This window comes from Phoenix dactylifera, unplaced genomic scaffold (genome assembly GCF_009389715.1).
Source record: "Phoenix dactylifera cultivar Barhee BC4 unplaced genomic scaffold, palm_55x_up_171113_PBpolish2nd_filt_p 001637F, whole genome shotgun sequence".
Classification (NCBI taxonomy): Eukaryota; Viridiplantae; Streptophyta; class Magnoliopsida; order Arecales; family Arecaceae; genus Phoenix; species Phoenix dactylifera.
The window spans coordinates 38,446-66,413 of NW_024068941.1; the positions used below are offsets into that span (position 1 = coordinate 38,446).

A 27,968-nucleotide genomic window follows, 5' to 3' on the forward strand; every position below is an offset into this window, starting at 1 on the left:
AACCCTTCACTCTTCACAAAGGGCAATTTGAAACTATCTCAATTTTCTGATGATTGAAGACAAAAGATGCTATCTCATTTCCCCACAAAAGGTGCTAGTTTGCCATCCAAAACAAGACTGGAACAAATAAAAAATCATCATTTTAAGGCCATTAAGGTTGGTGCTTCAATGCAGCAATTCAGGTTCATGACAATTTCTTTCATCCAAGACCACCGAAAGCTTAGCTAGAAGCCATAAAAAAGCAATGACAATATGAATATTGAAGATTGAAGCAAACCACAACCAGATGCTATTGGATTTTGATTTACAAAATATCATCTTCAACAATGCAAGGGCCAAATGTGAGAGGCTGGCAACAACAATACCGGGGGACTAGATGCAGAATCATACACTTTGCAGATGCCCTAATAAGTTGGATTGAGAAACAAAATTCCAGTCTGGGAGCATGGAGATTCCTTCAACACACCCTACCACTGTATAGGTGGCTAAATCCATGATACACCTTGTAAGCAGATTGACAATGAAATTTTCCAGAAAATGGCTGGCTGAATGGGAGGGTCTTTGAGCATCCAATTTGAAAACCATATGCCATTACGGAATTTTGCTTCACATCTATTTATAGTTCATGACCGCATCCTCATTGGCCTGCATGTCAGGAGAATCATGTCATGGTTGACAATTAAAAAACTAGTTCTCTAGAAAGAAGATGGATGTAGAACTTACACGCTTGGCCAGCTCATTAGCTTTATCATCATCAAAACCTAGGGAAGCCAATATCTTGTGACCAGCCGAATCTTTCTCTGACCATATGCCCAAAAGCAAATGTGTTGTCGTTATCTCTCCATCATCACCTACATTTGAGGTTACATGGTCAAGACAAATAAGGAATATGATAATCTAATGTAAAGTAAGACATAAAGGACGTAGAGAAAAGTGGTCTGTGTTGATGGTAGGACAGTGATGCAGTGATGATAGCCCTTTATATGAATAAATTGTGAAAGAGAATTTACAGAACCAACCCAAACAAATGAGACAGGAATTCAAAAAACTCTAAAGTATGAGACAAGTTCTTTGATAGTGATGCATAATATCTTGGACCAATCTGCAGGCATTCTGAACCCGAATATTTCTGTCATTGCAATACATCTGTGAAAAGCTGCCACGGTGCCGATAGCCCATCTATCTTAAGAATCCACATTACTGGTCATGATTAACTCAATTTTTTAACATGTGGACCAAATGTCAGCCCTTTCCATTCCTAGTTGCTGAAACTTTTGACCTGATATGCCAGATGCACTCCAGAAGAACACATACAACTGCTTCTTGGCATGTTAGGAACCTCCCAAATGAAGCAGCCATACATTACACCAAGGGCAATTATTACTCAATTCTAATGATTCCTTCCTTTCTTGGTAGTTGACAATTTCGCTGAAGTCATCTCTTGCATTTGAACATCATGTATTCTTAAAACAAAATACTGAAAAGATGGGAATTCATTTCCCATGACACCAGATATTAGTTCATTCAGATGCTTCCAAAAGAAATGAATTAACTTCCTCAAAACCCACTCCTCATATCTGTATTGTAAGAGTTCCAAATTTTGAATCAAATGGAACAATCTGTCAGGTTATGGAAAACCCATCCATTATCTCATCATTTAATGCATTAGTAGAAGCCACCAAAAGAATTGATTTTCATGGGTGTAACAAATCATGGTCAAGGCTGTGGACTCTCAAGTGAGATGTACATGGTGGCATCAGACAAATAGAGAATGTTATAATTCAATTAAATAAACATCTTCATAAATGGCAATTTCATAAACATAATTGTCAATTATTCATGAAAAAAGGAAGAGAGAGAAAAGGCATATGTTATATAGGAGCAAAGGGACAACAGCAGTATATTTGGGATGGCCCACTGAAGCAACAAACTGGAACAGCATAGCAAAGATGTTAAGTAAGCAACTGCCAAATCCAAAATCATAGAGACAGAAAACAGAAGACACAAAAAAAGGGGTCTGTATATGCATGTGTGCAAGCAACTATCGAGAGAAACCTTCATCCCTTCCAACACCAACCCAATCTCCATTCCTTGATGGGAAATGAGCAAGACCATTTTTTTATCTAAAATATGGCCTCCTATATCAACCTGCCCCTTACCACCCGAACTTCTTACCTTCCAATAGGACTAACTACCCGAACCCGCTTGCTTATTTTATACGATCTAATTAAGCTAAGCAGTAGTTATTTAACGAATATGAATTTGGTGACTAGAACTTCTATTGACTACTATTCGTCCGCAATCTTGGCATCGAGTACTATACCGGTACATTACGGGTTCAATGCGATATGGGTCGGTATGGTATGGTACGCACCTTCTTACTAATATAGCTCTCTCGCCACTAGGTGCACAAGTTCGAGGTCTCTAGATTACATAATTTTCTTGATATATAAATAGTTTAAAAATAGTATATCACATTCAACAACTTGGATTATCAGTGTCAGACCTCCGACTTCTAATTTCACCTAATTGGATAAGACTTCAAATCTAGTCAAGCAGATCCTGTTCCACCTCCTTACAGACACATATATGAGATAGACTTTACTCCTCTTGAGTGGAAAGGATATCTACTCCTCTCAAATCTAAAATCAATAATATGGTCCCCAAAACGAAAATCCACACCGTTTATCTTGATCTATACCACTAAAAATGACCATAAAACAAAAATTACATATTTTGATGGTCTCTAACCTATGCATCAAATGATTGTATAAATATACAGTTAAAATGATATGAGACCAAGTTTTGTTATGATCTAAACTATAAAATATATTGAGTTTCAATTTATATATGTTTTAACATATGTAGATCATGATCAATAAGGTGGTTTCTCAATCTATATGCTTCATCATGTAATTTAGCAAGATGACACAAGAGAAATGGTCCATTTCTATGTCCACTTAATGCAAAGGTTAGAGACCACCAAAATGCATGATTTTTTATTTTAGATATTTTAATAGTATAGATCATGATAAATGGTATAGATTTTCAGTTGAATGAGAAGTAGATATACTCTTCTCACAAGAGCAATGTAGTCCATCCCTACACATACATGCACATATATGTTGGTGCAGTTATATTACACACAAGGTGTAAAGAAAGAGGAGTTCATCTACCATTAAATTCAATATTGATAGTTGAAAAATGGAAATCTAAACCCTTGGATATGATCTAGATACCTAAAATATCTACAAAAAATCATATATTTTGGAAACCCCTATCCTATGCATCAAGGCACCCCAAGTAGGTAGTTGTAATGGAATGATACCGTGAGTTGATAGTCAGACGAGTTGGTACATAATCTAGGGGACGCCAAAAGATACGATTGTTTGTAAGTAAACATTTTAGGCCTTCTAGATCACATCCAGGAATTCAAATTTCTGTTTTCCAATCATTAACATTGAATTTAGTAGTAGGTTTAAAGGCTTTTTTGCACCTTATGTGTATTATAACTTTACTCATACACATACATGCACACACACATGCATCTGACACACAAACACATGCACATACACATGCGCACACAACCAAATACACATATATACAGCTATTATTTGGATGCCAATACAAATAAGGTTGGTCCTAGCCAGGTGATAAAGGTTCAACACCAATAATCTGAGATACTAGATATGACCTACTACATTTATACTATTTACACACCAAAAATCACATGATTTTGAGATCTCTAGCCTATGCATCGAGTTGGTCAAAAAAGATGTATTGTTTTGTATTTTATTTAAACTATCTATTTTTGACCATTCGATGCATAGGCTAGGAGTCTCCATATCGAATATTTTCGTGTAAATAGTTCATAGGGAGCAAATGATATCCAACAGCTCGGATCATCAGTGTCAGAACCCTATCATCTGGTTACAGCCTTATTAGGGTGTGTGTGCACCCACACAATAGTTATACATGCACACAAACACGATAAAGCATTTAAATTGGGAATCCACCATATTGATCATGAACTACACATATTAAATCATATATAGATTAAAGATTTACTAGGTTTTAATGCTTAGGTTATAGCAAAACATGGTCACATAACATTTTAGCCGTTCATTTTTGTATCCACATGATGCATAGGTTAAAGACCACCAAAACACGTGAATTTGTTTTCTAGGCATTTTTTTTGTAGTATGGATCATGATCAACAATGTAGAACTTCATTTTGGATACCCTATTATTAATTTTGATGTCGAGAGAAGTAGATAATCTATCCGCTCAAGAGGAGCAAACTCCATCTCTTGCAATTTTAACTCGAGTAAAGCCATCGATCATCATTGGAATTTTTTGGTCCACATCTTCAAACAACAAACTTGAAGTTTTGTATCTGTGATAATGAATCTAAACTCACCTTGAAATCCATCAATAGGGCCTGTACTGAAAATTCCACACCAACAAGGCAAGCCCATAGATCATCCCGAAAATCAATGCTAGTGCCTTGAGTTCTAGAGTTACTTTTTGATAGAAATTAACTTTCACAATTTATGTAGAAAATCTTTCTCTATCAAGAAGCACAAGAAATCCCCCATGGCCGATAATCTATTTTTGACCATCCACTTCTTCCACCATTCAACCACCATCTCCCACCTTACCTAGCCAACCCGTCTATGAATACCACTTTCCTAAGAAGAAGAAAGAGATTGAAAAAATATCAGATGATTGTCATTTCAACATGACAGAGGATCCTAAATATTCCTACTGAACCCTATCATACATCACACACCCCTCCCAAGTTGGATAAGGCTCTACCATATTTTCCAAAGCCAGGGAAATTACCTGGACAGATTCACAATTTCAAGATTTAAAATCATTGTTAATGGTCATCAACTCTAAAGTTCTTTTTCCAGAAGATTATCGTCAAGCTTGTGAATTGGAGACTTGGCGACCAAGAACTCCCAATAAAAATTAAGGGCTTTAAACAAGAGAATAGAGTTTTAATTGATTGAGCTGTCAGTTAGGTCTTAGTTTTTTTTAACCTTTGATTATTTCTTTTTTATCTATGCTTAGCTATTTAGTTATGTTACCAAGGCATGATGCAATGGCTTGTATTTCTTCGTAGAGCCTCGAGTAGGCATGAAATGATGATTGAATTATTAAAGTGGGAGGATATTTCAGTGTCAAGCCACTTCAAGTCATTTATAAAATAGGGGCTGGCCTATCTCTTTAAGTTTCCAAGCTACAGTAGTTAAGTCACCACTAATAAACTTCGTTGTCTCACCCAGACATACATGCATTCGAAATTCACCTTAATGGCATCATAGGTATTCTTAACTATATCATTAGAAATTCCAAAAAGAGCACCAAAACATGGTAGATTGATCTCCAGAATTTGCTTATCTAACAGCAGACTTCTTACTCCCTTCAATGAGTGGACAGCAGGTGTCCTCCCGGTTCGTTATCTAATGTGTACCAAGAGATACGATGACCCAATCAATCCTACAAGTAGTTCTATACATTGCTTCTGAGAGAAAATAGTATCATAAAATAAAGCAAATGGCACCAATGATATACTCTAATTCAGAAATCATGATAAGAATTAAGCTATAAAGAATCAGAATAACCTGATTTCAGTTTCTCATCAACAGCCCAGTCAAGCGCTCTTTGGGCTGGTTCAGTCAATGGTGGATGCTCAGGACTGAAAAAGTACAAGTCAGATTTTCCAAGCAACTTCACAGTTTCCTCACGAACTTTGAAAAGGGTAATTCCATTTGCACGTAGAAAATTTGCTGCTTTACTGGTTCCTGCAAGCAAGAGAAAAGGGCAATAAGACTTACACAATGATCATTAGCTATACATTCGCAATCACTAGTAAAAACAGGGAAAAAAATACAGACCCAAATGATTAAGGATGCGTTTGGATACGTGCAACTGGGTGTAAGTGAACCTAGTTGCAGGTGGTGACCCTTTTCCAATGTTTGGATTGTTGTAAGCTAACCAAATTCCTGTAAGTTAAATGCCGTTGGAGGGCCCTTTTACAGTATTTTGTCTTAAGGCTGAATTTGTTGAAAGACAAACTACAACAACCAAAACAGGCTTTAAAGGTATCTTTATGATGGGTTTCAGTCCAACCAAGGATAGTGGTTGGTGGACATAATTAATACCAAGGTCGGAGGAACCGGTATTGAGCATCGTACCGGTTCTCTAGCAGGACTACTCGGTACGGGCCATGCTGGCCTTCTACCGAGATAGAGCACGGCACCGTGGGAGAGAGAAAAAGAGAAAGAGAGAGTGGGCAAGGGAGGAAGGGCCGGAGGAGGATGGCGGAGGCCAACAGAGGTCGCGGCCAGTTCCCCTATTTCGAACGAAACAGGGGTCTGGCTGTGGCTAAAATTTTTTTTTGTTTTTTAAGTGAAGTCAGCAAGAGATTTATCAACTTCACTTAAAAAATGGAATTATCTGTTGGACTTTAAAAGTAGGTAATTGATTATATTTTTTTTAATTTTCACATCACTACTTGATTTGAAAAAATTTTATGTTGTTCATTTTATGATTTGTATTATTTTAAAGTAATAAAATGCATCATCTAGGTTAAACTAGAATCATAGAAACATCAAAAAGACTTAAAAAACATCAAAAAACGTCAAATTAGACTTAATTCATAGAAAAGTTTGAAAAGAGTGATTACCAATTAAATTCTTTTGAGAACTCCCAAAAAAAATGGAGCGTGCCGGTCCGTGAACCGACACGCCCTACCGATTCGGTTTGATACCGGTTCGGCAGACCTTGGTTGACAATGAAGCAACAAATGAAAACTGAAAGCTTCCAGTATAAAAGCATGGATGAAGATGTTAGGGATCATTTATATTGATGATCTATTATATAGAGAAAAGCAAATGCTTCCTACTATGCAATATTCTTTTCAGTATTCATATTAGTATCCTATATTAATATTACATGTGATTACATGTGATTAAGTCAAAAGTAATAGCAGAATACTACATGATCATTCAAAAAGGGGTAGCACATAAAGGAGCTAAATGCTGATTGTTCACTAAACAAAATTTGTACCGCAGACAAGGGTTATAAATTCCAAAATGTACACTGGTAACGGGTCAAAATAAAAAGATTTTAGGCCAATAAATCAAGCAGATTTAACAGTAAATTAGTAAGAGTGATGATAGAGGGTACGCTTTAGGCTGTAGACTGACTTCGTAATAAGGAAAACAGTTTCTGAGTTTCCATGTGGCATGGATGAATACAAATAATTCAATCATATTGGCAACCAATTTTCAATTTATAAAACTATCATGCCTTAAGGAAGTAGACATTTAAAGTTGAAACCAAGATCGGAGGAATCAGTACCAGGCACCGTACCAGTTTTCCGGCAGGACGACTCAGTACAGACCATGTCGGGCCCGTACCGAGAGAGGGCATGCTCCCAGAGCCGAAGAAAGAGAAAGAAAGATAACGAGCGAGGGAGGGAGAAGAGGCGGTGGACGCCGGCGGAGGCCGTGGCCGGTTCTCCTATTTCGTTTGAAACAGGGGTCCGGCCGCAGCTAAAAAATTTTGAAATTTTTAAGTGAAGTCAGCAAATCGATTTGACTTCACTTAAAAATTTTAAAATTTTTTAGCCGCAGTCGGACCCCTGTTTCGTTCAAAACAGGAGAATCGGCTACGACCTCGGCTGCCGCGGCCTCTACCGCCCCCCCGGCCCTCCGCCGGCATCTATCGTCTCTCCTTCTCCCTCCCTCCCTCCACTCGCTCTCTCTTTTCCTTCTCCTTCCCGGCCTCCGGCAGCAAGCTACTTTTACAGTCCGAACCATAGCGGTGAGCCATCGATACGGCTCGAAACTGGCGGAACCATCCGGTTCGAAATGGTTCTACCGACCATGGTTGAAACCATGTCAACTCTCACTCAAGACCACTTTATCATTATAACCCTCTTCTTGCAGATATAAGAATACCAAAAGCATTCCCAACACCACCAAGGTGGTAGCCTGGTGGCAAGGGGGCGATAATTCCACCCGAGTTGTTCGGGTTCGAAACGCGCGGACGTCGATTAAGTTAGGGGACCGGATGCCCCACGCCCGGACGGCTCGTTAGCAGATATGCTTTCCTTCCATCTGTATCGAGGTAGCGCTGGGGTGACGTACCCACACGTGAGGCAATGAGCCCAGTGAGGTGAGCCCACGGGTCGGAGAAGGCATGCGAAACCTGCAACCTGTATCGAACATTTTCTGGTGGAAGGGGGGCCCAGTAGTGGGGCTGCTACGTGGGTGGGCTGGTCCCTCTCCCTCCCCTCCTATTTTTTAACCAAAAAAAAAAGCATTCCCAGCACAGTTGTAATTTAAATATTACATTCCAATCCTGGTATATTATTAACGACACTAGTAATATGAATTTTGAAGAAAATAAAAGACTAATTCCATAAACTCTGTACCTTTAGAAGCATCTTGCATCACCCTACACAAGAGCTGGCAGAAAATCTCTTGAAGAGAAGTATCCTAGGTGACACAAAGGATGATACCAAGGCAATGATGCATCCAACAATTCTTTGCCTATGTAAATTTTTCTTATATGCTTAATGAACAACTTTCAAACTACAAACTATTAAGGATCTCATAATGGATCAAGAAATATGAAAATCACCAATGAAGTTAAGATCATGCAATCCACAATCCAAATTGTATGATCTGGATTAGAAAGGGGAAAATAACCTGGATCGGATCATGAAATTGCAATAAGTGAAGGCTGAACAATCCAAAATTGGATCATGCGATCCAAATTGTGGATTCTCTAGTCCACTTAAAGCAGCCCTTAGCGCATTGCTTGCACAAAAAAAGGGTGGTCTTTGTTTCGTGCATGAACAGTGACACACATCAATGTTTTCATGCAAACTATGAACTGGTGCTCAAACATTTTATTTTTATGTTTTTTCAACAAAAAGATAATATCATATCCTATCCTAACCCCTCCTATGCCCTTCAACCACTTACTAAATATTATCTTGGATCTCTATTGCTATCTAAGAGGGAAGAAAACAATGGTTTTGGGGTTTTAAGGGAGTAGAAGATAAATCCTTATCCAAAAGATTTTCTGAATAAAAATTCTATATCGGGTCCTATATAATGCATCTTAATAGGACCCTCTACAACATGCCATATGTATATTTGAGAATCTCAAAGCACCAATTGAGATGAGATAGATGGAGCACAAGGAGGCTCCATTAGTTCTAAGCCCCACATCATTCGCTCTTTGGAAAGAGATACTAACCCCCTTTGTCTCCTCTATCCCTCCCTCTAGCTCTAGCCGCCCTCCACCACCTCCAACCACCAATCCTACCATTGGAACCATCCCAAACCGCTTTTCTCCTCTCTTTGAAGCCCTAGAAGTCCTCACAATGCCAGCCCCATTATTGCTCGTTGCCAAAATCGACAGGTCAGGATTTCCTGATAAAAATAGGACTTCTATTAGGCATTATCACGACCGTTGCAGGGAGGAGGGGAAATTGTCAGATATAGTACTCCGCTACCATTGCCACCAAGGGCAAGGAGAGGAAGGAGGCCATGAGAGATTGAAGGAGGGAAGAGGCAGCATGGATGAGCCTGCCAAGGGCGGTGTGTTACTATTCAACTTATTTTTTTACTCCATCCTCCACTTCCACCGTTGCCACTTGCAATAGAGGATCTCAAGAATGGAGCTAACATGGTGTTGAAGAGCCAAGCGATGAGAACCGGTAGCACTGGCTATGGTTGCAAGTGTTGCCGCGTTGCTGCCAGTGAAGAACTAGCTGAAGAGGTCTAGGTGGTTCATCTGTGTCCCAGCTAGACGAAGAGGAAGAGTAGGATGGCATTAGAGGCAAAGTCCAGGGACCTAGGAGCTGCTGCTCGTCAATGTACGGAATGGCAAGGCTGGCGGTTGGATTAATGGCCACGGGTGGCGAGAAAATCTAGAGGGATGGAGGGAGGAGGAGATGAAGGGACATTCATCAAAAAAACAATAGAAGAGGTGTGCGAGTTTTTCACCTTCCTGCTTCTCAAAATGAAACAAAAAGAAAATATGGTTGACAACGGGCATTCATAAAAAGGTGTGGTTCAAAATTGTTTGCATAGGAAAAATGAATTATACCACATAGTGTGATCTAATATAGGTATAGGATATTAGTTCCAGTAAGTATGAAAACCGTGTCTCTCACAATATGGTGTGGAAAACCAGCTGTAAAGGTCTGATCAATTACTTTCTGTCGCTTGGAAATAAGCAACCAACTACTCACTCTGCTTGGGAAGAACTGAAGGTTAATCTTAAAAATGCATTTGTTGGCAGCATCACATACTTGGAATCCTGATGAAGCATATCTGGTAAGGTTAACATTTTTTTTTGTGAGGATCTATTTAATATAGAAGAGTTCTGGAACAACAGAGCAACTAAATTTGTGTATTTTTTAAGATATAGGATTTCATCTTTATTGGCCCTTATATGGTACAACGTGTGTCACCTATTCACTATAAACAAGGGCAATAACCAAGGTACCCTATTGACACAAATTCAAGACCTGATGAAAGTGGCCCAAGATATAAGATGCTTCAAAAACGGAAATGAACATAATTGCATGTTTTAAGTGCAAAGGATGGGAAAACTTCACATTGATTTGCTCCTACCTGATACCTCCAACATTGCAAATGAGGAACATGAGCAAAAGCATGAAAATTATGACTCTCTACAAGACCCTACACATAGTAAAAAGCAGAGATCCAAAAAGAGCATGAGTGAGTTCTGCTCTTTTTAAGCAGATTTTAGTGGCTTTTACAGAGAAAGGGGAAAATTTGTAATGCATAAGTATGTTCCACACTAAGCTCAATCCATGACCATCTTTGACAATGGGATTTCAATGAACATAGTCAAAAGAGTTTGTTTACAAGTTTGAACTAATGGTAGAAAAGTATTCCAACTTATACCATGTTGTATATTGTATATGGTCAATTACTCATCCACTGAAATTTCTTAATGTTTGCCTTTCTATTATTTAGAAAAGATCATCAACAGAATAATTGATGCCATATTCTTCCTGTTTCCACTAAACATTGTTGCTTGGACAATAGGCTATTTGATCAGATGGCGTAAATGATCATACTTGCACTTCTGACCACCACAATAAGGAAAGGCCTCAAGGCCAACACAAGAAAGCCAAAGAATGGAAAATTAATCATCTACAGAAGCATGCAGAAAGTTAATGAGGGCACCAGCTGAAAAGGATCAATCCTTTGGTAGAGAGGAGTTGTTTCAAGTTTAAGGGAATTAAAAATGAAGAAAGATGGGCAAGGGAAGGGCCAGTCAAATGAAGGAGTAGCACTAGAGGAATGCACATGGGGTTCTAGAGAAACAAAAAGAAAATATCTCTCTAAGATCCGCCGAACTAGTACCGAAATCCGTACCAGTCGGCGGACGAGTCGGTACGGTACCGGTGTGATAACATACTGACACAATACGCTTAGGTGTGCCGGTTTTTGAACGGGCACGCCCATTTTTTTTAAGTTTTTCAAGTTTGAATAATTAGTAATCAATTTTTCAACTTTTTCAATGATTTTAAGTATAATTTGATTTTTTTATATTTTTTAATCCTGGTTTAACCTAAATAATGCATCTTGTTATTTTAAATTAATACAAAACATAAAATAATTTGTGAGATGTTGCATGCAACAAGAAGCAATATGAATGAAATATCCTAAAATTAACTAGTAAGATAGAAAATATAAAATATTACAATCAATTACATAAATTTATAATACAACATACATACCGATATCTAAAATCTCTTCGAGTAGCAATGTCTCTCGTAGATATCTGGACCATTAACATAGTCAGAAAACACATCAACCCACCCCTCTAACCAAGCACTATTGTAGTCTTGTATAATTATCCCATAAGGAATGTATTTTGAATTATAAGCACTCTCGGATTTCTCAGTGAAGCTCTGGTTCTGAGAGATAACCTCTGGCTGATAATACGGCTGTGGAGAGGCCCGCCCATCCGAATATGCAGGCAGCAAAATTTAATCCGTAAGATGCTCCGAACTGCGTAGGATAGTAGCGATAGCTCAGATGAACCCTATCTATATTCACATCCATATGAGTCATTGGCTGCCTGTGGCTGCGGATAATAGGATTCAGTATACGACTCAGAACTTAATATATTTATGGATTCTATTACATATACGAGGTCATGCGCAGCTGCATCGTGTCCTCCTAAATGACCTCAAAGAGCCTGTCTCCTATATGCAAATATATTTTTAATTTTTAAACATTATATATAATCTAAAAACTAAAAATTTTTATGTCATCGTGTAGATTATCTAATAGATTTATATTATATCATAAAATCAAGCAAAAATCAAAAATTTTGGCATGATCTCCCTTTATTTTGCAAATTTTAAGGTATTTTTTTGCATCCAAAAAAAATAAAAAAAATGAGATAGAAAAGAGAAAGCATACCTTATTTAGGGTTGGATCCTCCTTCAACTGTGTTGAATCAGCGTATTTTTTGCCGTGGGGAAGGGGAGGAGTGTTTGAATAGGTTGAAAAGGCCTGAGAAACTTCTCGAGCTTTTTCAATCATCTTTTAAAGCAAAAGGAAGAGGAGGATGGAGGGTCAGTTCGGAACCGGTCTGACTCGATGCGGACCGGACAGTTCACACCGGTTCCACACGAAACCGGACAGTTTGGATCAAGTCCGAGCAGTTCGCAACCAGTTGCAGCCAGCTCCTATCGGTTAGAAATTGGCTCTGGCGGGTTCGGAGCCGGTTTCGAAAAAAGAGGTGAACCGACCCGATCCCCTACCAGGTCAACTCTATATAGGCCGAATCGGACAGTTCGGCCCGGTTCCGCAGACCATGGATCTCTCTATCTGGAAAGTCACATTGTTTCTAGTGTAAACGCAACCAAATTCTCTCTACACTTTTCAACCGACTTAGAATACAAAATCTCTTTCTTTTGAAGAAGATTGCACAAATTGAGATGGCATTGCTCAAGTTTATCTTTTTTTGATAATTCCTCATTGACTGCTTTATGAATATGTGCTTGGCAAGAAGATAGGTTGATAATTCTTATCAAATTAAGCAACCAGATTCCATGTCAGAAGAGGATTGAGGAATCTTCCCTCCCACCACAGTGAATAAACTGAGAGCAATTGAATGCATGTAATGAGAAACTAGAAACATTTAGGGCCTGTTGGGCACCATTTTTGCTTTTGTGTTTGTCTCTGCAAATTAGTACAATACCACATGGAGACTGATGTCGAGGATAGCATTTGCACAAAACTTCTGATGTTCCTTGCTTTTACTTTCATGCTTTTTTGAAAGCAAAAAATCTTTGATTCCAAATGCTTTAGAGATATTACAAACAATTTCAAGAAACAAAAGACTTTCATCATATATGTTGCCCAGTCTAGTTCATTTTTTTCTCGGGTTTTGGAATGCCCGAACAGAAAACAAAAGCAATACCAAACAGGCCCTTAGTTAACACAATCAAAAATATTAGCTTAGAATAAAGCATATAATAATTGATTGAGATGGTTTTGCCACTTATAAACCAAGCAAAGATGACCAGGGCAGGTACCATATTTTGCATGGAGAGAATGGGAAAGCCTAGGAAAATCCTAATGATATTAATTTCCTTGATCTCGCTACAATATAACACATAAACTCGATAGAAACAAATCGGAAGCAACTTGCACTACCAAAGTCAATCTGTAATAGATAGTTATTTCCAGTATACGACTTCCCATCTCTAAAGAAAAGATTTCCATACAAATAGTTCTAGCTTCAAAGAAGCGAAAAAATAATCGTACATCATATCACTGAAGCAGGTTAATTAGTCCAAACAAATTTATCACTAGAAACAAGAAACATCAACAGAATTATAGAGAACGAAGACTAGGGACCATGAATCTTAGAAAGGCCAGGCAATTAAATACCGACCCTCAACGAGGATACCCATGAGGAGAGCCTCCGTCCCGGTGTTGGGGTATTTGAGCTTCCTTGCCTCCAGTTCCGCCATGTTAAAGGACTTTATCGCCCTCGCCGACCACCTGAGCCATTTATTACAACGTACTCATCATTACCCAATCACGACCCTCATGAAAGAAAAAGAATCTCAATGGCTCACCTGGAGATCTTCTCGGTCGAAGCTCTCTCCGGTTTCCTGCAAGAATGAGAAATCAAAAATTCAATCAGGAGTCATTCTTGAAAACAGGGTTCGGAAGAGGGGGTGGGGGCGTTGAAGGGTGGATTTACGCGGTGGGGAGACTGAAGAAGACGGCGGTGGAGCGAGGGCTAGGCCGCGGGTAGAGAGGCGTGGTGGGCGCGCGGGGGGAAGAGAGAGGGCCAGGGTCTCCGAGGAGAGAGCTCGCGAGGGGGTTGGCCTTGCGGCGGTTGGAGGGAAGCGAGAGAGAAGAGATGGAAGGGAGAATGGGGCTCTTGGCGCTGCTCTTGGAGAGGGAGGGATAGGTGGAGGTCGAAATCGGAAGGGCGGAGAGGATTAGAGTTGTCATGGGAGCTTTGTTTAGGGGGGGATGAGTAGGAGAGGGCTTTATGAAGAGAGCGAGAGGGGAAGAAAGGGGAGGACAAAAAATAAAAAAGAAAGAGCGGCCGCCATGGGTGGTCTGGTTGGACGCCGGTCAGCGGCGAAGTCGCGGGGATGCGCACTCCTTTTTCCCATGGTAACTAGGGGTACATCCGGGGAAAATTGTTTTGAAAATTAGCTTAGTAAATACTTGTAATTATTAAATTTGATAGAGTAAATTAGATTAGGGTTTGATTTTTGCACAATTGATTAGATTGCAATCAAATGGATGCCCTGGGATAATCGATGGGCGAGAATGGGATGAAAGGTCTTGATCCCACATCAAGTCGAGTGTAGATCAAGATTTAGATATTGCTTCCTTTGCTACCCGGGTAAAAAAAAAAAAAAAAATAAATACTAAATATTACTTCTTTTGCATTCTCTTATCAGGTATCTTCCTCATCAGCTCAATCTATAAATCTTGAAGACTTTCTAAGGCAATATTTGGCCTTATTCTTCTTATAGGTTATGAGTTTTTGGAAGTCAAGGATCTCATCACTTCCATACTGTAGAGAATGATTGGCAATTTGTCTGCCATAAGAATATGATCATCTGATTTCTGCATAGTATATACCAAAGCATGTTGTGGCGCATGATACTACCCTTGATAATAGAAACAAGCCTCTTGAACTGCTCTACTATGAAAGTTGAGGATTTCTTCTATTACTTCGCAAGTGATCTTAACATAGTGGCCACTTGGCTAGTGACTACTTCCAACAGGTCGTGTCGGCTATCGTTCATATAAAACTTGAACTGTGTGACTATAATTTCTAGAGGACCAACTAACGGATGTATCATCTCTACCTATGAAACATGGCTTCCAAAGTCAAGCTTCCCAAAAGGAGTAGAGTCAATTAGGTCGCTGAAGACTTCAACTCCCTATGAAGTTGGAGGAACTAGTCTAGATGGCCTAGTATGAGAACTCGAAGGCACCTTGATATAGTGTAGTGGACTCTTTGGTAGTCCTGATGACTGAGCACCAATACTCTTTCTCAGTTGCATGATGATAGCTACCCAAGCTGCCCCATCGAGCATGCTAGAGAAGATGCATTGGCTGTTGGATTTTTCACTAGGAGGGATGAAAGGTGCACATCCTCGATGGTACATGTAAGTGCACAAGCATGCCATCAATGTCAGTAATCGAAAAGAAAACAGAGTGAATGATTTGTAGAATGGATCTTGATGTCTTAACGTTTAAGGACTTTCACTACTATGATACCACCTACTTAAAAGAGGAGGATGTAGGTTATAGACGTGGCCACGATTCTATGCTAACAACTATGGATAAACTAGAAAAAAGCAAGGTAATTAGAGCAAAAAAAATAAAGATAAATACAATGATAAATTAAAGGTAAAGAAAAGATAACAATCAATGTTTGATTGTCTATGGGTCCTCCTTCAGGTTACATCTCACCATTTATACATGACATTATAACTAGTTTGGTAACCATTCCTCTCTAGTGCTGACATATGTCCACCTTTAATTTTCTACTTCTTTGATAATTAACAATATTTGGCACCAACTATCCTTCACTATCCATGTTATGATAATTGCTAGGTCTTCTAACATATAGTGATCCTTCTACAAGATTGACAAAAGGAACCCCATAAATCACTATGCCCATTCGGCCTTAAATCAGGCACAATTTGACCTTATTCGATCTATCGTTGATGGTTAACTAGTTTTGAACAAAGCTCTCTTTATTTGGCCTGAGGGGTATAATAGATCTCATGTAGAACCATTCCTAAGATTACTCAGCATATTTTCTAAATGGAGTCGAGGGTACCAAGGCTTCAACCTCTGAGTTACTCAATTTAAGGGTGCTTGGCTCGAGACTCCTCCATGATTATCCTATCCAAACCTTGCCACATGGTTGAATATGCATGTACCCTTTTTAGATGCCATCATTAGCCAGAATGTAATGTAAACAAGGTTTTGAACTTCTGACCTGATGAGTCGCCTTGCGTTCAGATCCTTGACAATGAGTGAATTCATTATGAAGTGGAAACCTAGTTTCCACTTTGGACCCCGACCATACATGGTGGATTTTTGGATTTAGAAGCATCCACCTCTCAATTTTTTGTGCACTATTCGACATGATGGCAAATATGTATCTCAAAGTCCACTATGTATCACTGGTTGACTTGAAGTCAACACTAAGTTTGCACGTTGCGTGGAGTATAAACTACTTTAAAATTTTGGTTGTGGTAGAGTTGGTAATATTTTTAGAAATAAAGATGGAAAAATTTAAGTAGTTGTTACTAAAAAATGCAGAAGTATTTCAAAAACAAAAATTATTGAAGCTTTGGCATTGAGGGAATGATTAAAGTTGGGCTAGATATTGGTTTCCATGGCTTCGAGCTAAAAGAGGCACCTTAGTTATTATATAAGGATTGCACAAAAAGAAAAACTTTTGATAATGGTATTGGAGATTTTAATTATTCTCTTTTTCTTACTAAAATTGCAGGTGGGGTTTTGTTCTACTACATCCCTCATCACGGTAACGACACATCTTAGTTGTTAGTCAAGTATGCCTTATTTTTGGATGTTTATGAAGCTTGAAGGAAATCTTATCTTATCTTTGTAATATCGTATCGTCAAGCTATATAACTTTTTTCTTTTACGACATAAATAATATTCTCATGTTATCATCTTAGCGGGGAGAAAACTCCATCCTTATAACCCTAGAATAGTAGCATTTTCATTATGGACCATGACCTACCTAAGTAGTGGTTAGAATTACTAGAGAAGTTAAAAATTTGGGGATTTAGCATGTTTGTTTCTTTACATTTATTTTTTCCTGACTAATCCTATATTCAATTTGAATTAATACATAATAAAAGGGTTATTAACAAGTTGAGATGGCCGAGTTGGTCTAAGGCGCCAGATTAAGGTTCTGGTCCGAAAGGGCGTGGGTTCAAATCCCACTCTCAACAGGTTCTTTTTGGGAAGTTTTTAATTCTTTTTCTCCTTTATAATTCTTCTAAAGAAAGGTTTCCTATTGTTCAAGAAATCTTGAGCTTAGTCCACACGTCTAACATCAATATATAATTTTAAAATTATATCTTGTTAATTCTTTTTTAAAACTAAATTATAATTCTTCGAAAAAGTTTCTAAATTAACATTGAAAAAGTGTTCAAATGAATTTTGAGTCCAATCCTCAACCCTTAATACTTTTCCCTTTTCTTTTTAATATGTAGAAGCAAACAAATTAATAGAATTAGAACATCTAAAATATGGGGAAAAAATTAGTTCAATAAAAAAGTTCTGATATCAATGTAATTTCTACATATATCTGTGCATATTGATTATTTTAAACAAATATAATATATATTTTGTAAAAAAAGATTGTTACACTAATAGTTAAAGGCATTTGGACTTAATGTAGGGTGAAATATCATGCACTAGATTTTTTATTTTCCTTTCGGTCAAACACAAATTGCTATTTAGAACTAAAAAGTGCTAATTTCCTGGCTAGCATTGCCTAGTGATAGTGCATTAAGAGTAGGGATTTGTGTACGATCTTAAGATATGGTAACTTACTTATGTAGCTTGCCATGGAGAAAATGTAATACTTAACCAAATTCTTATATAACTTGTAAGGCCCAATTTTGATCTATGTAAGCTAATTTAGGTCGTAATGGCAATATTCTTCTAATTATTAAAATATTATAAAATTATGGATGATTGTGATTAAAGCCAAAAAGGCATTGATTGAGATGGGACGAATAGTTGTTATTAAAGAACAAAAAGAGTCGTGCACAACCATGGTTACAAAGAAGAATGCCAATTAAGATGGAACGAAGGGCTTTGATTAAAGACAGTAGTGAGAATTGGTTGAGATGGAATTTGGAAGTTTGAGCTTAAAAGTTTCTAAGTTTCCCAATGAGAATAGAGAGCTCAATTAGGATTCCCAGTTTCTTTAAGAAAGTAACATATTCTCTCTCAAAAGAGTGAGTCTTGCACTTCACCCCTGGCTTTCGCAAGGAGGAGTGATTTTTTTTCTTTTTTGGCTAAGCACATGGAACCGGCCTCCAGGGCTTTCTCACTATACACGTAAGATATTCAATAATTTACAACTTTTGTCTTTCGCAAAATATTCAATCTCTGTGCAGGAACTAGATTGTATCTTTCGCAAGAAAGAATGATTCATCTTCCTTCGCATGCATTCACCGTTGGATCACTATATGCACAGATCTCAAATTTCTCAGAATTCCATCATTCATCCATAGGCACAGCTCTCAAAGTAAGCAGCTGATAATTCAACAGTAGATTCTTGCAAAAGAAGGTGAATCCTTCTTTAAAGCGAAAGATACAACCCTCTCACTACTTATACACACATCTCCCCTTCTGGTTTTCCTCGCCCCCACCACCCCCGGCCGCATTCAATCATGAATCAGCCTCCGATTGCGCATGCAGGAGTGAAGCTGTATTTTTTGTATGCGGCTCATGCAAGCACATGGGACACCAGTGTGGCCATCATCAAGCGTTTAAGGTGTCACCTAAAACCTACATACCCTTGTAATAGCAATAATAATGGTAATGGTAATAGTAATAGTAACAATAATTAATACATAAACAGCTAGATTAATGATCAACACAAGGAATAATAACTTTTGAGAAGGCAAGATCACAGTAAAATGATGCCTTTTAATCCTTGAGGGTGTCAAATGATGCATTGTAATTTAGTTTCCCTACAGTGGATTCTAAGCATAGGTGATTCAATGAAAACTATCAAGGACTGAACACAGGCAAAACTCATTTGGCTATGAAAGAAAGCATTGTTAGTGAGGCTGATACTGGTATATGCAGTGTTCTTTGACACCATCGTAATTGGTTACTCCGCCCACCAGGAAAGAAGGCCCAAACCATCTCCATATATATCTCCCTGACAAAAAAACAAATTTGTGAAAACAGTGATCACATTTACTTCGGCCACTAAGAAGGAAGGCCCAAACCTTCAACCTTCAAAAAAATTATTTTGTAAACACAGTTCCATATTGTAACATGTTGGGGTCATGCGAGATAACTCATCTTGTACCAAATCAACAAGTCATTTTATTGCAAAATCTTATCAAACTCCAGTTACTTCAGATGGAATGTCATTTATGTAAGCAAAGTATCACTTAGTCAAAATTTATGATATCTGTCTATATAACTGCTTACAGAACAGCAAGCATTTCAATGCCGCTAATCAATACCAACCAAGGGCATTTGTCTTCAACAGGCAACAGCACTGAAAATGCCTACCAGTATCTCATATCTCAACCAAGTTTCTATAGGTCCATATTGATATTTTACCTGTTCTCAATATATATATATTGATACGTCGAATGAAATGCTATCTATACTGTTAGCAATGGTGTCAATTGTAAGGCAATGGAACGTCTCCACTTCACCTACCAGTGTCTCATTTTATCCAAGTGTCTGTAGGTGCTTTTATTTTTTTGATGGTATGTCAGATGAAGTTCTATCTGCATTGTTATCCAGGTATCAGTGTTCATGCATTAAAAAGTGGTTGGCACTTCACCTGTAAGGATCTGAGACGTGATACCTTCATACAATGTAAATATAATGACACACAGGGACATATATAGATATATGTGCATGAATTTGAGGAAGAGAGGGGGGGGAGAGAGATCGGAGACTAATGCTAGAATACTTTTGAAACTAGTTTGCCCCCACCTACTTCTAACGTGAAATCAATGATTTAAAATGCATCAGAAAATAGTTCATCAGCTAAAACACATTATGGGTCATGTATTTTGAGAGTCTAAACTATCGATCTTGTTATAGACATCTTAAAAAACTTCTGAATCAAAGCATGATATGCAGGAGCATTAGATCAGTGGTACACTTTCACTTCCAAGCGAAAGGTCTGGGGATCGAGCCTTGAAGTGGGGGTTATCCCCAGAGATCTTCAATCCCACCCTGTCCAGGCATTTTCCTAAAGCAAAAATCCAAGTCCATGAACAATAGAACTCAGACTGCCCAGGCAACTAGAAGGGTAGTAATGGGGTGGCTCTGGCCTCCCCTATCTCAAGGTGAAAAAGAAAAAAAGAAAAGAAATCAGAGCATGATATCTTATAATTAAAATTGTCCACTTTATATGTACTTGATGTATAGGCAAGAAAGTTCCAAGGATGTGATTGTGTCTGTTTGTAGGCAATATAAACATTGTGAATTTTCATTTTAAAAGGGCTGTCATGATATTATTGGATATATTTAATACTTCGATAAATTAACATTCCAAAATAACTTAAAGCATAATCAATGATTGTAAACAATTAAAAAGAATTCCAAAATATATTGCAGTCCGTGAAATTTACACTAAACTAATTGCTAAACATGATAGATGTGCTGAAGTTTACCATTTCTGTTCTAAAGCACGTGGCAGAGATTGCTAAACTTCCACAATTCTCCATCTTATTGGAGGTTGGAGCCAAGGTTTAAAAAAGCAACTATGGTATATAAGAAAAGTCAAGGTAATGCATACGCTCAATTGACGCCTAAGCATTTCATATTTAGAAAAAATAAAAGATAAATATATTCATAATAATATATCAAAATAATATAAGTTTTAGAGAAAGCTCAATAAAGATTTATAAAAAAAAGAAAACCCTTAGAGAAAAGTGGTGAGCCACACATCCAGGGACGGGCATATATGGGCCATTTAGGCAAGGTATAGAACCCATTAACATATAAAGGTAGCCTACACCCATGCAGTGTAGTTAGGAGGCAATATATGCATATGGGGCCATATATGTGGCTGCATAGACCATTTTTAAAACAATGGTTGGAGTTGTGATCCTGAGCAAAACATTTCATAGGTTACTTTTTCAACACAGGCTTACATAAGTTTTGTTTTTAACATAATCTAGTTTTTTCCATGGGACTCTAGACTAACATGTCTCATATACTTATTAGCATTAATGCCTCATTTATGAAAGAAATTACAGAAAATTACTTATATATAGCTAAATATATAAAATTACTTACATATTAGCAAATATATGTACATCTATGTATGCATGTGAGCATCTGAATATGAATATGGGTGTATCCACAGATGTGGGTATTTTTGTGTTCTTACATTCTTATATATGATGTATGTCCACGAATATATTTTATGTAATTGATAGCTGTGCATGTATTGGTGGCAATTTCTAACCTAAATCTGCTAACTACCCAAATTCACTTGAAATTGAAATTAAAGGGTTTCCGCCAGTTTTTGGTATGGGTTTGTCCCTCCAACCTGATGAACACTATGAGTTGAACAAATCATTGAAATCCATTACCATACGCTTAGAGTAGCCTTAGTTATGTTCTGGGCCATGGCCTAGTCAAGGATTGTTCGTGTTATATATATTCACAATAAAAATTTAGAGATAATACATCACATCTAAAGGTTCGGATCATCGGCGATGGGCCCTCCATCATCTGGTTAGGACAAACCTTTTTTGGACTGTTGTGAGTGCCCATATATTAGCTCTATCATACATATATCAACGGCTCAGATTATCGATATGGGACCCCCATTGTCCAATCTAGAACTGAACAGATTTTAGTGGAGATTTGCTCGAGTGTAGTCAAGTCAATGTCATACATATATATATATATATATATATATATATATATATGTGTGTGTGTGTGTGTGTGTGTATATATATACACGTATGCATGTATGTATGTTCTTGTTTTCATTTTATTTTCTTAGAGTCAGTCATAGAACCTAAGTCCATAAGTTACTGAAAGTTCTCACATCTTGAAAACTTAATTGAAAATATATTTATTTCTAGGAAATTGCAATTCTCCAAGAATACCATTGACACATTAAGCTGTGACTGAACATCCCGCACGCACCATCTTTCCATCCAATGTTAATTCATCATGGCCATGCATACAAATTGATTCACAAATGTTTACAATGGAAGTATCTTCCATCAATCAATACATTATGTCCTAAATGACCAACAACAAGGCCATAATCAAGATCTAAAAGCAAGAACGGGTAGAAGCTAATAATATAGTATAAGGTGCTGACACAAGAATTATTCAAATAAGGCATGTTAAAAGAATCATGACTCACAATAATTTCCATGGGAGCAAATGGTTCTGCATCTTCCTTCTGCTCAATCGGGATGGATGGATATCTAATATCAGCCACTCTAAAGTGTACCTGCAAGATAATTTTCAGAAGATGAGTAGAAGGGCGAGCATAAATTTAACACCTGTTTGTCAAAATATCAAGTTGAACAGGAAAAAAATTAAACACCTCTTCTTTTAGATCTAGAGTCAATTCTCCGCATTCATGTTGCCATATCCATATATCACCTGGTCCCCTATCATCAAAATGTAAGGAGAAAAGAGATTATATAGTACACAGATAGATTATGTAGTCTCCTTCTCCAATAAGAACAAATGGCATAGAAGGATTCATGAATAATCTCAAGTGATGTTGGCTAAACATGTGTAGAAGGAAAATTCAATTGCAAACATAAAGACCTTACAATTTGCATGGCTGTTGCAGCAGATGAACAGGAACATATATGTCATTAAAAAACCCAAGGGACACTGCAACACAGGTTAACCACCAATTATGAACATGAGCCTATAAAGTAAAAGTTGCTAAGATGGTTAAACAGGCCAGTTTTGAGATAAACATGTAAAATTAATGAAAATAATCAAAATTAAAAAAAAGTATCTCTATAATGAGTGATAGGATGGTGGCACGGAAATCACAAACAAGTGACCATAAATGGTTGCAATGAGTCAGACACACCCTCCCAGATACACAAAGAACTAATGACAATCTATTTCAGACATGGTTAAACTTTAGATTTAAAGTAGTACACATTAATACTTCCAGTTGTGCTCCAAATCTGATATGGAGAAGTGGAGGATTACTCATTTACCCATAAAGAAAAATGCAAACATGCAACACTGATGGAAATAAATAAACAAAAAAAATCAAAACACTCTTTCTATAATGAGTGGTAGGATATGGGCATAGAAAGCACAAACATGTAACTATAAGTGGGTGGCAATCAGTTGGGACAGAGCCATCCAGATACAAAAAGTAGAAGAATGGATGACTAAAGTCTTAGTCATCAACAACAATATTCTATTTCAGACATGTTCATACTTAAGATTCAAGGGAGTACACATAAGTACTGCCACTCACGGTCCCAGGATGATATGGAGAAGTGGAGGATTACTCATTTGCCTATAAAGGAAAAATGAAAAGATTCCATACTCCCAATCAAATATAGGTAAGAAGACTTGCTTTCCCTTTTCCTTTTATTTCCTTCTTCAGACAAAGGGAGGGAAGACACATCCAAGGTAAATAATCAAGGTCCAAATAGCACCACCAAAGACCTAAATCAGAACCAACCCCAAGGGAATGGGGTGTGACCACTAGGGCATTGCCCAGTTCACGTAAGAGCACTTGTTTACCATAGGTATTGTGTTTCATACCCATAGATGGGGTATAATCATTCTGCTGAAATCCAGAAAACCCTGAAATCACCACTGATTAGCAGTTGTTAATTGTGATAACATACAACTGCAAGACTGGTTTTTCCTTAAAAGCACTAACTATTTCAATTGAGCAATGATATTGATCAAACAACATACTAAATAAATTACAATTTGGGCAAAAAACTCATTACACTAAAAAGGATATCAGAAGTTGATGCCCTATAAACAGAAAAAAACAAATTTCTTTCAGCATAAAATATGATTTGGAAGAAAAGTAACCAAAGACAAGCAAATGCAAAAATCTTTTTCTTTTTTCATTTAATTGTTCCCTTTTACATTTCAATCTTGACCATTAGAATCTATGACATTTTCTTGATTTAAAATATCATTTTTCCCCTGAACTGATATGTATTTGCATGCTAAATTGAACCCTGAATTGAGATGGTGGCTGCTGCAATTATTACAAGGCCCTATCAAAACATAGCTTCCTTCCTGCTCCATATGACTGCATATATTTAGCTTCAAATCTTGCCAGGTGATGATAGAAAGACTATCCTAATCTCGTAATATGCAAATTCAACTAGCATCCCTTTATGTGCTTTTGCCAGAAACTAATTTGACAAAGTAGACTCAACCCAGGTGAAGTTTTCAGTTTTATAAATTTCAATAGACACAGTAGACTCGATCCTAGTCCCGGATTTCCAGTCAGGAATATAAAAAAAAAAAAAAGCAGAAAAAAAAGTAAAACTAAGCTGGGTTCTCCGATGAGAATCGACAAGAGATAAGCAGATGGTCCATGGACTATGACTAGCTGCTACCTAGTGGACACCTGCTGGTTAGCTGGAATCCCCTATCTTGAGTAATAAAACAAACCTACAAAGTTTATCATGCATCATTCTATTGTACATCTCAGATCCTTCCTTGTATAGTTCTGAATCTTCTGATAGTCTTAAGATGAAACTAAAATGTACTACAAACAAGAGTTAATATCAAGTACCAGTACTGAATACCAACTTATTAAACACCAACTAACTACATAAGAACAAGAATTTAGTATCACATTATGTACCCCTAATTCACTAGCCAAAATGGTACTGCATGCATATCGCACCAAAACAGGGAATGAGCAAATATATGTCGGTTCAAATGCAATAGAGCAAAAGAGAGAAGTGTACCAAGTGGTCCGGCAGCAATATAATGTGGCATACCCAGAAACTAAGGGTTTCCAAATGTTGATTCCCAGTCAGTATGGCACATACTAACCTATACAGGCACATACTTGGCTCTTCAATCCTTCCATAAGCGTATAATCATATGCAACTTCTCAATATATATGAATTAAGTACAATATCCAAAATAGATGTCATTGTGTCACCACAATGTGTGTAGTGCTTCTACTGCAATTGACATCATATGTAAGTCCCAGAAACACTAGGCTTGTACCTCCAATTAGGCCCCAGTCAAATTGAGCTATTCAAGAACAACACAAGCTCAGCTTGCTAACAACTTGTCTGTAATCCTGCAAGTACTACAAAACAAGCTAAGCCCAAACATTATACTAGTGTACTAGACTTGTTTGGTAGATGAGCTGAGCCTGATCAGAGTGCTCATACAATTAGGCTAGTGAACAAGGAGTGCAAAATATTATCAATATTTAAGTCAATTACCTCGAGTTGAAAACCCAAATACCTAATTCCCAGTCTCGCCTCTCAATATCTCATAGTCTCCATCTCATGTTCTTGTCACTATTGCAGGTTGTGCTCACTATCTTGCCTGACCACAAGGAGATCACCCCAAGTTCCCCTCACCTTGCCGCATCCCCTATCGACAATCTTCCACTCTCCTCACTTCCTATGCTTGCCACATCATCAGAGATTGTACTTCTCTCCTTGTATCAGTCGATACAGGATATCATGTCAAAGACCATCCACTAAAATAATTTCGGCCACAAGGTACCGCACCATGTCATCTTCCCCAATCCACCACTTTCCAAAACTTTTCTCTATGCTTTATCTACCATCTAAGGCTTCTTGAAGCCCATAAAAATTTGATTTTGCTATAGCTTCCTTGCAATCTTTGCCCAAAACTCCACTTCCAAGAAGCAGAATAAAGGACATACATCATTAATTGATGCGATAATTTAACCACCATCCACCCTCTACATCATAACAGAAATACGCTTTTGGCAAAAAAATCCATTACTTTTAAATAGACTACAACGAGAAGCATATGAAATAAAAATAATGTACTATTTATTATTTGTTTGCATGCTTCCAATATCAACACTTTGAAAGCCTGTAGGACACCCTATCTTCCATATGAACATTACCACGAAAATATATGTAATGCTTAACAAGTAATTTCCTACATACAGCGCAAGCCATCAGCATTAGATTTTTCAATCCTTCCACTGAGAATCTCCCCAACAAAGGGCCGAAACATAACTAATCTGAACACAACCTATCAAAAGAAAAATAGTTGATTAGTTGCATAACTAGTGACAAAAAGAAAGCACATAAACCAATATATATGTACCTTATTTCAATCAGATGAAACAGCTATTATCATGAAGCAATTGTTATCATTTGTAATTGCGTATTATTTTTTCTAAGTCCAAATCAGCAGCAGTAACCAACTTATGATTTAAACATAAATTTTAAGGTAGCAAAAAAAAAAAAGGATGAAAAGAAACAAAAGGTTAGATAGCAAAGGTTAACAAAACTGGAATAAAATAGAAAAGGAAAGAAAGAAGGAAAAATAATATGTTCATTTTTGCCTCATTTGGGATACAGAATGAAGAAAATACATGGAAGAAGACAAAGAAGAGAATAAAAGAAAGTGGAAAGGAAAAATATTTATAAGAAAGTAAGGAAGAAGAGCAAGAAGAAGAAAATAACACTTGGTCCAAAAAAAGCTAAAAAAGCGAAAAATGAAAGAAAGAACAACAGAAAATAGGAAAATAATAACAGGAAAGGAATGGATAAGAACAGAGGAAAAAAGAGGAACAATAAGGAAGAATAAAGAAAGAATCATAACAAAGAAGAACAGAATGGACTATTGATGGGACTATTGATGGGTAAACATAAGGTTGGTGGCTGGCAGGAAGATCATCCGCAATCTATGACATGTGACATGTAGGTAGACTCTCTTAACTTCTTCTCAGGAACAAAGAAAACAGCTATTTTACAAACACACGTACCACGGGGGTTTCTATAAGGTGTCATGCTCATTGATATGTCTATAAATAATTTATTAGCTATTATAATCTAAAATTTATAACTCATTAGTTAGTGAATATTTAACATACAGCATACTTCATAGTACAATAGACCATTTAAGTATGCACATTTTAATTGACATAAGTTGTATACCATTTTTGCTTGGTGAGCTAAGCGGCCACCTAGGTTTTGATAGTACTAAGCAAGAACTTAAAACTCTAGGCAGCCACTTTGCATTGGTGACTATCATCTAAGAAGTAGAACTGAGCTAAGTGCCGAAGCAGCTGCCTATCAATAATACCTTTAAGCAAACTTTGCAACTTTATGCAATTGAAACTCCATAAGTCAAAAACGAAGAAAAAGATGAGCACCTTATATGTCGAAGAGCCATCTCCTGGAAAGATGAAACCACCTTCTATGGATTGGATGTCATAGACAGAGATGCAAAGCCCCAAATTTGAGATAACCTAGTAGAAATCAAATATAAACATAAATAAATGGAAGAGATGGAAATAAAATTAACACCACTCTATTACTAGCCGCACCTTGTCCAAGAAACAGCCTCTCAAGTTCTTCCTTGATTGCATCACGGAGAGGACGGTTAAAGTAAGTGAGGAGGCACTGGCAAATTATGCTCAATTAGGCT

At 37.4% G+C, this 27,968-nt stretch overlaps 2 protein-coding genes and 1 non-coding gene across 4 annotated transcripts; 1 reads left to right on the top strand and 2 right to left on the bottom strand.

The window, feature by feature from the left end:
- Positions 1–225: 225 nt before the first annotated feature.
- Positions 226–14,675, bottom strand: LOC103713380 (ATP-dependent Clp protease ATP-binding subunit CLPT1, chloroplastic-like). 2 transcript variants are annotated; one of them, XM_039122627.1, is made up of 6 exons: positions 14,296–14,675; positions 14,168–14,203; positions 13,981–14,090; positions 5,631–5,810; positions 728–851; positions 226–645 (listed from the first exon to the last, which is right to left on the bottom strand). In XM_039122627.1, exons 1-6 carry the CDS (start codon positions 14,550–14,552, stop codon positions 624–626), a joined length of 729 nt encoding a protein of 242 aa, XP_038978555.1. In that variant the 5' UTR covers positions 14,553–14,675; the 3' UTR covers positions 226–623. The 2 variants fall into 2 exon arrangements, with proteins under 2 accessions (XP_038978555.1, XP_008798501.3); XM_008800279.4 differs by having other exon boundaries at positions 724–851; positions 14,296–14,674.
- A 2,804-nt stretch (positions 14,676–17,479) lies between these two features.
- TRNAL-AAG lies at positions 17,480–17,560 on the top strand. Its single transcript has one exon. It is a non-coding gene; the product is annotated as a tRNA-Leu (tRNA).
- Positions 17,561–19,176: 1,616 nt separating this feature from the next.
- Positions 19,177–27,922, bottom strand: LOC120108915 (DNA-directed RNA polymerase III subunit RPC8-like). Its single transcript, XM_039122626.1, has 7 exons — positions 27,868–27,922; positions 27,694–27,789; positions 26,477–26,564; positions 23,135–23,198; positions 22,900–22,966; positions 22,714–22,803; positions 19,177–19,512 (listed from the first exon to the last, which is right to left on the bottom strand). Exons 1-7 carry the CDS (start codon positions 27,907–27,909, stop codon positions 19,462–19,464), a joined length of 498 nt encoding a protein of 165 aa, XP_038978554.1. The 5' UTR covers positions 27,910–27,922; the 3' UTR covers positions 19,177–19,461.
- Positions 27,923–27,968: the final 46 nt, after the last annotated feature.

What these genes read in the sequence shown, in the direction of transcription:
- LOC103713380 (XM_008800279.4), bottom strand. Translation starts at nt 14,552, where the DNA reads ATGACAACTCTAATCCTCTCCGCCCTTCCGATTTCGACCTCCACCTAT. An exon ending in CATGGGTATCCTCGTTGAGG is followed by an intron (nt 5,811 to 13,980) that starts GTCGGTATTTAA and finishes TCTTGCTTGCAG; the next exon opens with GAACCAGTAAAGCAGCAAAT. An exon ending in CTAATGAGCTGGCCAAGCGT is followed by an intron (nt 646 to 723) that starts GTAAGTTCTACA and finishes CCTGACATGCAG; the next exon opens with GCCAATGAGGATGCGGTCAT.
- LOC120108915 (XM_039122626.1), bottom strand. Translation starts at nt 27,909, where the DNA reads ATGCAATCAAGGAAGAACTTGAGAGGCTGTTTCTTGGACAAG. An exon ending in TAATGCTGATGGCTTGCGCT is followed by an intron (nt 23,199 to 26,476) that starts GTATGTAGGAAA and finishes CCTGTGTTGCAG; the next exon opens with TGTCCCTTGGGTTTTTTAAT. An exon ending in TTGCTCCCATGGAAATTATT is followed by an intron (nt 19,513 to 22,713) that starts GTGAGTCATGAT and finishes TTTTTTTGTCAG; the next exon opens with GGAGATATATATGGAGATGG.